The sequence below is a fragment of the Lactuca sativa genome, chromosome 8 (genome assembly GCF_002870075.4).
Source record: "Lactuca sativa cultivar Salinas chromosome 8, Lsat_Salinas_v11, whole genome shotgun sequence".
Taxonomy (NCBI): Eukaryota; Viridiplantae; Streptophyta; class Magnoliopsida; order Asterales; family Asteraceae; genus Lactuca; species Lactuca sativa.
The window spans coordinates 35,882,612-35,893,245 of NC_056630.2; the positions used below are offsets into that span (position 1 = coordinate 35,882,612).

At 36.9% G+C, this 10,634-nt stretch overlaps 1 protein-coding gene across 1 annotated transcript; it reads right to left on the reverse strand.

Annotated features, from left to right (window-relative positions):
- Positions 1-6,053: 6,053 nt before the first annotated feature.
- On the reverse strand, positions 6,054-7,470 carry LOC111889365 (uncharacterized). Its single transcript, XM_023885510.1, has 3 exons — positions 7,369-7,470; positions 6,223-7,306; positions 6,054-6,115 (listed from the first exon to the last, which is right to left on the reverse strand). Exons 1-3 carry the CDS (start codon positions 7,468-7,470, stop codon positions 6,054-6,056), a joined length of 1,248 nt encoding a protein of 415 aa, XP_023741278.1.
- Between the last annotated feature and the right edge of the window lie 3,164 nt (positions 7,471-10,634).

Sequence of the window (10,634 nt, forward strand, 5' to 3'; positions counted from 1 at the left end):
AATGTCAACATAATAGCTTATAAACCTCTAGTTGTGTGCTAGTGATGAAATACAGGTTTTATTCTTGATTAGTTCTTGAAACTATATCAGGATCTGTTAGACTCCCACTGTCTTCTTGACCTATAAGACTTGCTTGCCAAATATTCAAGGAAATAGTGTGGATTCTAATCAAGACTAACACTTCACACAATTGGCCTTAGTTGGTCATTGTTTTATCCAAAACATCACAACTTACCAATTTCAAATGTACAAGAGTAGAAAACTTTTACTCTTACATTTAACAAGTGTTATAAACCTTCTTTAAGATATATCCCTCAAGTTACAATCTTGGAGTGTGACTCTAAGATTTGTTTTGGAACGAAGTATGACTCATCTTCTTAATTTAACCACCTCAACAATTCACGACTCCTCTTCTTAGCTATCAGAATGCACTTAGAGGATGAATTGTGATAAAGTCTCTTAATCATTAAGATGATCATATATACATGATACTAAAGTACTCTCCCATCTTTTCAGATTTGAGAAACTTTTATCCTTCTGCCTAATTTGATTCTTCTTATTTGCTCTGCCATACATTGGAACCTTTTCCAATGTCTCAAAATTACACTAAGCTTGTAAGTGTAACCATATTTATTGAGCTTTAGTAAATTATGACGAATAATCTTATCGATCTTTTGTGGTGGACTTGACCAGCGCACAAGAATGTGTACTCAATCCCTTAGTCCTTCACTTGACTTCATATATACATGTGAACAAGGAACTAGTCTTAATTTTTCAAAGATGAAAAATTTTCATTCATCATGCTGTACAACTTGCATGATTCCATGTTTCGGTCCAATTGAAACTTAGGTGATGAGGATCTTTCTTTATTTGCTAAATTTAGACATTACCACAAATGAAAGAATCAATTTAATATTTCTACTCTTGCTATTAATGGAATCATATAAGCAATAATTTTTTCCCCTCAAATGCCATTGTAAGGATATTTTAAAATAAATAAAATCATCATTTTTTCCTTTTATTTTAAAAACTTTGCAGAAAAACTATCCTTACATGCAAAAGAGCATGAAAACTTTGTTGTTATTTGTTCCTAAGCAATATATCATAACTCCTAAGAAGTAGCTCAAGAATCCGATCTTAAAACTATGTGATAAAATCCATCTACGCGATCAGATTCAGCATATTCTTTCTTTAAGTTTCTTCACTTTTCTTTGATTCTTAAAACATCAACATGTGACCCAGTCACATCATGTATCAAGAATCTCAGAATAGAAACTTAGCAGAGTTAGATAGTGGACTTTACCTGAAGTAGAGTCGAACTTATTGACTTTAACATCCTTAGGTAAAATTTGGCAGCTTCGCAACTAATGCCCCTTCCTTTGGCAATATAAACATATGGACCCTTTGGTAATGGTACCGGTACTATCACAGACTTAGTTTTTTCTCTTTACCATTTGGTCAACCGAGTTGACTATGGCTGATCCCTTTCCAGTAGGAAGAGAATGCTTTTTCTGGATTTTGAGTGTCATCATTGTCAATGTCCATAAAGTTTTAGGAAGTTGATCTTAGCAAATAGATAAGATCATTAAGGGTCTTGTCATAGTCTGTTTCATAGGGGTCCCAAAGGAACTCACTATGTGACTTAGAAAGTGATTGAACATCCAACTTTCTCAAGACTTTGACACCCAACTCTCCCGGATTGTCAATATGTGACTTCATTTCCTAGATGTGATCACACCTAGACCTTGCCTTGCCAATAGGGCTTGAGTGACCTTGAACTTGTGGGTTAGGGAGAATAATTGGAGGAGGTGGAGAAAGTGAAGTTCCAAGAGATTTGGGAAGATCATAGATGTCTGAACTAGACATCTTTTGGGAGATATTCAAGATAGTTGATCTAAAGTCCTTAATATAACACCCAATATGAAATATTAAGGCTAGGACCCAACACAATATTTTATAGCTCGGAAGAGGGATGCCGTAATCCAAGCTATAAAATATTTGAAGGTAGGTGAATGACGATTCACCAATTTCCACCATGAAAAACGAAATAATTATTAGGTTTTTAATTGGATTTGAAACTCCTAGATCTTTTGAGATTCATTGAACTGTTCAATGGCATGTTTCAATCTCGAGTGTGCCCTTCAGGTTTTGTGACTGGGATGCCGAGGATCACAAAACAAGGTGTGAATAACCATGCAAATATACTTGGTACCCTTAATATTTACCCCTCAATCGATGTGCCGGTTAACCACACACGCTCCATCGATACTATGATAAATATTAAGTTACCCTTTGCCTACCTTGTTAAATACGAGTTAGTGTGCCGGTTAACCACACACGCTCCACTAACCGACTTAAACAAAGTGCAAAGTGTAATTTCATGGATTAGCACCTTATTCACATTTTCCTAAAGTAACTAAGATTGGGAATTATAAACAACATTTAGTTACTTTATATTTATCATTGATACTTTTAATGAAGGGAGAATTATATTCCTTGTCCTACCCGTTCGGCTAACGACCCTCCACTGGTCAAGGAAGCGGTGGGTGAGAGTGGACACCCATTAAACTGTCATTTTATAGGCAGTAACCTTATACCTCCCTTATAGACCGGCTTCGTGAATGAGGCCTACTAACGGTAAGACTGACTTGCTCTTATACATATATAAATGTTATTAACTTATAATATTGTAAAGTATAAGGGTTGAATTTTAACTCTTTAAAATTCTAAGGGCTTAACTTGGAACTAAAGTATTCATAAAATAAAACTTTTCAAATTCCAAAACTTGAGGGAAAGTTTTGAAACTATTCAAAACTCTTGGATTTTCATAACTTATGAGTTTTAATTAAAGCATTAAAACTTTTAATGAAGAGACTCTTGGACATCCATAACTTGAGGACAAATTATGGAGCTATAAAAACTATTTATAAGAAAAGACTCTTCATTTTTTATAACCTAAGGCATTTTTATGAGTTTTTAAGATTCATAAATGTGAATTTTCATATAACTTGAGGACAAGTTACAAAAACACATTTTATGAACAACTTTTAGATTAATTTGGATTGAAAACATGTAACGCATTTTTTTCATTAATCTAAAAAACAACTCAAAAAACAAGGAAACATAAAACTTTTGGTAATCCATAGCTTATGGAGTTAAATGTTTGTTTTATGATGAAACTTTTCATGTTCCATAACTTAAGAATAAGTTATGGAATTATTTAAAACATTAACATCAAATTTTGTAACTCCATAAAAACTTTGAATCAAATTTTTTTTAAACCTTTTCATATCCATAACTTATGGAGGTTTCAAAAACTCTTTAGATCAAACTTTTAAAACTAATAAAATAATCATATCATTTTATCTTTTACTAAATTTGACCTAATTCAACTCATATAGCAAATGATTCAAATTTTACAAATAATTAGTTTTTCACAAAAACAAGTAATTATCTTAAAATTTGACAAACGTCATGTTTTTTTTCTTTTTTTTTTCAACTTTGAAAATAAAACATTTGCATCAATATAACAGAAAACAACCCATGTCTCTAATACCACTGTTGGGTTTTGAGCATTCTAACACTCCTAAGTGTACATGCAACCCTAAATACCTTGGATCTATGTTTTCTCTATTATACATGCAAATATGAATATTCCAAGGTATTAACCTAACTAGCATACAATCTTTTGATACTTGAATAATAAATTAGATAGAAATACATACCTTGTTGATGTAGCTTAACTCCATGAAGCTCGAGAGCCTAGTGCCCCAAATGTGACACCTCAAATGGTTCACACAACATCATCAACACTTGGAATAAACATGAAAAGAAGACACTTCATGCTCAAATTGGCTAGTCCTCATAGAAGTATAACTAGTGCCAATTTCTTGAGCTAAAGGGGTCTTTATATAGTGTGGCTATTAGGGTTACACCATGTAACTCATGACTTTACCCATTCTTTATGCTTCATGGGTTTTAACCTCCATGGAGTATCCATGGGTCACCACATGGGTTAAACCCAACATAAGGAATCTTGGATCATAAGCCCACATATATAAGAATTAACGATTTTCAAAATCAATCCCCATATATTTAATTAGTCTCTTTTGATCACTAAATTAAGTCCAAATTAATTCTTTATCAATACTAATTAAATAACATGATTTCATACTAATATATTAGAACTTATAATATATTAATATGTCACAAATGTCCTCTTCTCACAAACGGTCTATCCAAATGTTCCGATGCCATGCAACCCAAATGGACCATGCCGAGTCGGGTCAAGTACATACCAATTATAGTTATGGACTTCGACACTAATCCAATAAGTTCAGGCGCTCATCAACCTGAATATCATCCAACGATACCACTGCCTCTTGATCCACAATACACTCTCGCAATTGCGTAACGTGGAAAGTGTTGTGGATCCAACTAACCTCCTCTGGTAGCTCTAGCATGTATGCCACCTTGTCAACCCTGACAATAATCCTGAATGGCCCAATGTAACGGGGACCCAACTTTCCCTTTTTTGAAATGAATCACACCCTTCCAAGGTGAAACCTTCAGTAATACCATGCCCCCCACCTGTAACTCCAACTCAGATCGATGTTCGTCGTCGTAACTCTTCTGCAGACTCCAACTCATTTTATGTTGTGGTTTCAGTTGATTTGTGCATTATCCAAAGTCTTGGATGCATAGTAAATGAGATGATGAGCTCGGTCCACATTTTGTCCCAACACCGCCCCAACCACGATGTTGCTCGCGTCACACATGATCACAAACGAGAGATCCCAATTAGGTGGTTGGATGATTGGAGCAAAGGTGAGTAAATTCTTCAATCGATCAAAAGTGTTCTTTCATGGTTAATTAAACTCTAATTCAGCATCCTTTTGGAGTAGTTGACACATCGGCACCGTAATCTTTGAGAAATCTTTGATGAACCGCTGATAGAAACCTGCATGACTAAGAAACGAACGAACATCCTGAACATTTGTCAGGTAAGGAAGACTCTTGATAATATCTATCTTGGCTTTGTCAACTTCCAAGCCTTTTTGGGACACAATATGACCTAAAAACAGTCCTTTGTCCGCCATGAAATGGCATTTTTCATAGTTAAGCACAAGATCTATGTCAATGCACCTTTGTAGAATTTTTCTCAGATTGCTCAAACATTCATCAAAGGAGTTTCCATAAACCATGAAAACTTCAATGATGTTTTCAAAATATTCAAAAAAAATTCTCACCATGCATCTCTGAAATTTTGTGCGTGCATTGCATAGACCAAAAGGTATACACCTATATGCTAATGTGCCAAAGGGACAAGTGAAGGTAGTTTTCTCTTTATCTTCTCGGGCTACCGGAATTTGATGAAAGCCCGAGAAACCACTTAAACAATAGTAGTGAGATTTACCCGCTAATCTGTCTAACATTTGGTCAATTAATGGCAGGGGAAATGGTCTTTCCTTGTTGAGGCATTCAACTATCTATAGTTAATACAAACTCTCCACCACTTTTGCACATGGTTGGCACCAATTCTCCTTCATAATTCTTAACAACTGTTACCCCGACTTTTTTCGGGACTACCTGAACGGGGCTCGCCAATTTGTTATCAGAGATGGGGTAGATCATACCTGCATCTAAGAGCTTCATGATTTCTTTCTTTACCACCTCCATCATGGGGGATTCAATCTTCTTTGTGCCTCTCGGGTTGGTTTGGAGTCTTCCTCAATGAGAATCTTATGCATGCATAAGGAAGGACTCAACCCCTTTATGTCAGCAATCGTCCACCCAATAGCCTTCTTGCTTCTTATACTATTTCAGAAAAATCACCAACTTATATTCTTATTCAATGGATAGTTTGTTAGAGATAAATACATGCAAAGTCTTCTCTTCTCCAATATATGCATACGTCAAATGATTGGGAAGTCTTTAATTCTAGCTTGGGTGCCTACACAATAGAAGGAAGAAGTTTTTTCTTAGAAATGGGCAATTTCACCTTGTTATTATCATACCTCATTTTCTTCCTCTCTTCCATAAACTCCATAATTTCAAGCTTGATCAATTTCTAGCAACTCCTCATCAAGCTTGAAATTTTCTGCAATCTCTTTGACTAAATTGTTATCAAATTCTTACTCAAAACTAACTCTAACGAATCATGGTTAGTCAACTCAAAACACTTTTCAGTCAAAGGTTGGATCATATCAACAAAATTAATACAATGAACATCACTTGGATACCACATTGCTTCATAGATATTGAAGTTGATGACCTCCCCATCAAATTCCATAGATAATGTACCATTGTAGACATCAATTTTTGTTTTTGCTGTTTTTAAAAATGGTTTACCTAAAAGTATGGAACTCGAGGTTTGATCATCATCTCCCATATCAAGCACATAAAAATCGGCAGGACACACAAGTTCACTGACTTGCACTAATACGTCCTCCAATACACCTTTTGGGTATACTAAAAACCGATCGGCAAGTTGAATTATGACTCCGGTTTTTGTCAAAGGTCCAACTCCCATTGTTTTATAGCTTGAATAAGGTAATACATTAATTGATGCTCCAAGATCAAGCATGGCACGTGGCACAAAAAGGTTACCCATTTTACAAGGAACTGTGAATACACCCGGATCCTTGCATTTCTTTGGTAGCCGTTTTTGTAACACGGCGGACACATTCTCTGCTACTTTTATCGTTGGATTTCCTTTGAGCTTTTTCTTAGATGTGTAAAGTTCCTTAAGGAGCTTAGCATATCTAGGAATTTGTGAAATAGCACCTAAAAGAGGGATATTGATTTCAACCTTCCGGAACATTGCCATGATCTCATCATCTTCTCGTTCTCTTTTTGTGCTTGTTAACCTTGAAGGAAATGGTGCTAGAGTGACTTTCACCTCGGTGTCTATTGGCTTCTTTGGCTTGGAAGTATCACTCTTTTCATTATCTTTGACAACTTCATCCACTTCAATCTCCATTTCTTCCTCTTCCTCATTTAGATTTCTTGATCCTTCATAGATTTTTCCACTTCTCAAAGTGATGGCACATGCGTTATGATTCGGGTTCTTCTCGGTTTGAGATGGTAGCTTGCCTTGTGATTCAATTCTACTCACAGATTGATCAAGTTGTGACACTTGTTGCTCCAAGCTTTTTATTCTAGCCTTAGTTTCTTGTTGGAAGCTTTGAGTGCTAGTGGAAAGGCTTTTAACAATAGCCTCCAATGACGTACTTGATGAACCCGCTTGTGGAGGTGGTTGTTGTGGTGGCCTTAGCTGGAAATTTTGAGGTTGAAAAGGTGGCCTCTATTGATGTTGAGGAAATGGTAGTCTTTATTGATAACCCCTATGTTGATTTGCTCCCTAACCTTAATTATTGTTCCATCTTTGGTCACCCTATAGTTGCTCGAATCCTCTTTGATCTGACTCTGAATACCCTCCCAAGGCATTTGCTTCTTCATAATCCTCATCGTCAAGTTGAGGGCACATGTCGGTTGGGTGCCCCACTTGAGTGAAAATACCACAAGGGTGGGGTGTGGGATGCACACCTTTATCTTTAGCTAGCATCATTAGCAATTTTGTAAACTAGGACAATTGAGCTTCAATTTGAGGAGTTTGGACTTCTTTTACACCTCGGGGTGCATCCGTGTACCATTCTTCATCATGGCTTGAATGCTTAGAATCTTCAGCCATATTTTTTATTAGATGGCGGATTTCGGTTAGAGTCTTATCGGGTAAAGACCCGCCACTTGAGGCATTAAGAAGCCTTCTTTCCATTGGAGTCATACCTTCAATGAAGTATTGGAGGAGATGGTATTCGGTAATTACATGCTTGGGACAACGAGCACAAAGTTTCTTGAATCGCTCCCAATACTTGTGGAAATCTTCTCTTTTATGTTGCTTGATTCCAATGATTTCCATTCATAGGGATGAAGCTTTCATTTCTGGGAAGTATTTGTCCAAGAAAAGGTGTGCAAGATCTACCCAAGTAGTAACCGTCCCAGGTGGGAGGTCATAGAGCCAGCCTTTTTCTGCATCTTGCATCGCGAAGGGGACCGCCCTCAGGTTGATTTTGATCCTCCGTGACATTGTGTGGTTTCATGCCCACACACACAACATGGAAATCAATGAGGAACTTGTGAGGATCTTCATTTTCTAGGTCTCTAAAGGTTGGGAGTAAGTGGATATTTTAACTCTAAGTTGGTGGTTGTCGGATATGTGATGCAAAGAGGTTGTTGAGTAACCTCTTACCTCGCCCATTGGCGAAGGGTTTACTTGGGTGGTGGGTTTGGAGGTGGATTCCCTCCATGGTTATCTCCCATAGTATGAGTAGGAATTGAGGTTTCTGTGGGTGTGGAGTTTGGGATGTTATGAGTAGGTGAAGAAGGTGGAGTGGTATTTCTGGATGATAATGGTTGAGGAGAGAGTGAGACGGTTTCTGTTTCGGATGTGGACACACTTGAGAGGGGTATATCCTCCCAAATGTTAATGATCGGAGGAGTTGATGATGAAGAAGTCTCGGAAACAGGTTGCCTCTTACGAAGCTTGGCTTGCTTCCGTAACCTCTTTGCAGTCTTCTCTATCTCCAAATCAATTGACAGTGGTGTACCTATACGGAAAGATCTAGGAATAAACAATTAGTAACACCGTTCACCAGCAACGGCGCCAATTTATTAGGTATGTCAAACCCAACAAATAAAGGGGTACAAAATGACTCCAAGAACACTGTTACTTTGCACTAGAAACGTAATACAAGATAATCAGGGCCGATCCACAGAGACACAGAAAAATGCTTATACCTTTTTTGCATACGGTACAAACGTGGTCACAAAAGTGTTGGGGGGGGGGGGGGGTATATACATTGATTTAAGCAGAAGACTAAAGTAATAAGTAAATAATTGATTAACTAAGATAAATTCAAGATTTTTAAGTACTCCAACTCTATGCATGACAAATTAGCAATGTGATTCCATGAATGACATGATTTTTGTTTAATTATATTTATGTTAGTACTTGGAAATGCTAACAAGCTCTAGCACTTCCAATTCACGACATTAATTAACCAAAATAATCTCTTTGATTAATCCTAACCTTACCAATCTAATCTAAACAAGCTCTTAGAATTAGGTGGAGAGATTGCACTATACTTTGTGTGAATATTCCCAAAAACATTCAATACTCCTCACAAGCTCGGGAGTGTATGTAACGTCCGCGTTTCCAGGCTAGGCATCTTCGTTGATGTAATAGTCTAGGTTAACCTTTGTAACCCGTTTTGAAATAATAGGAGTATATTATTTGAGTATTATGTGTTTTGTGCTTAACTGCTTAATTATGTGATTTGATTAATTAAGAATAAAATGAGCGTCAAAATTTAAGTGTAAAATAAACTTGATATCTTTGGATAATGTTGTAGTAGTTGAAACGAGGTTTCCAAATATATAAAGAACGCCCAAATCTGACTTTGTATGAGGAAGTTATGATTTTCTGAAGTTTCGACTTAGCGGTATGCAGCCCGAAATACTCGCTTGAAGATCGAGCGGTTTTAAGTCGAAGCAATCTAAACGAGAATCGAAGATCTCGTTGTTGGTATCGAAGCGATGAAAAGTTAGGCGAGAACGGACGTCAAACGAAGAAGTTATGAATTTATAACGAAGTTTTTCTGTCCCAGCCTACTAAAAATAATTAATAAAAATAAAGTCAAAATTAGCCGACGGAGTCTAAACGAAAGTTGTAGAGCGTAGTCTCACCTACGCGTGAATATAAAGAACGTCGAAAACGGAGTGCGTATGAAGAAGATATGAATTTCTGAAGTTTATTAAATAATTTGTATTTAAATTTAATCTTTAATTCGGATGTATATCTGAAGGAGTCACCGATCTGATCCGAAGTACGCCCAGCGTACCACGAAGCATGACGCACCTCGCACTCGAGTTCTTCGGATGACGCATGCCATGACGATTAGGCCGCGTACGCCCCGCATACTGCTGTACGCCCAGCGTACTCCGAGGCTCCAGCCTCCTATAAATAGGATGCGAGGGCAGCCGGCTCATTTGCTCTTTTTCTCTCTTCTCTCTCCCGTTTTGCATCGTTTTGCATGCCAGAAATATCCCAAAGCCCCGGTATCATTCCCGAGCCCCGAAGCAAGTCCTGAGGTCCTGAAGATCCCGAGAAGTAAGATTCCCGAGCCGAAGCTCTGCCCGCGAGAAGTTCGATTTTTGTGAAGATCTTCCAGATCTGCCGAAGAATACTACTTCTGTAAGCCGTAGTGCTGTCTGATCATCTTCTGATCAAGTGAGTGTATACTACCTTTCATAAACATGATAATAATACAAGTATGGTTTGAGTGTATTAAGTATATTGTTGTTTATATGTGTGAGTGTGTAGTTACTTTCTTCTAACGCATAATTATGAAGTATTTTATATAAAATACGTGTTATGTGTATATTTTTTTGTTATGTGTGTGAATGTATATTCACTCTCTTCTATCTCATGGATCTGATTTGTTTTCTATGAAATACGTGTTATGTGTGTGTGCCTCATCTATTATGTGGAATATGTATTGATTAAAGCATGCTATACAGGTTTTTAAACTATGTATAAAAATGTATATTTTTATCTACTAATATGTTGGGTA

Bases quoted from the DNA above. Each gene is read 5' to 3' on its own strand.
- LOC111889365 (XM_023885510.1), bottom strand. From the start codon at position 7,470: ATGAGGATTATGAAGAAGCAAATGCCTTGGGAGGGTATTCAGAGTCAG. The intron at 7,307-7,368 runs GTTAGGGAGCAA...CAACATCAATAG, and splicing joins AAGATGGAACAATAATTAAG to AGGCCACCTTTTCAACCTCA. The intron at 6,116-6,222 runs GTATTAATTTTG...ATAACAATTTAG, and splicing joins GTATCCAAGTGATGTTCATT to TCAAAGAGATTGCAGAAAAT.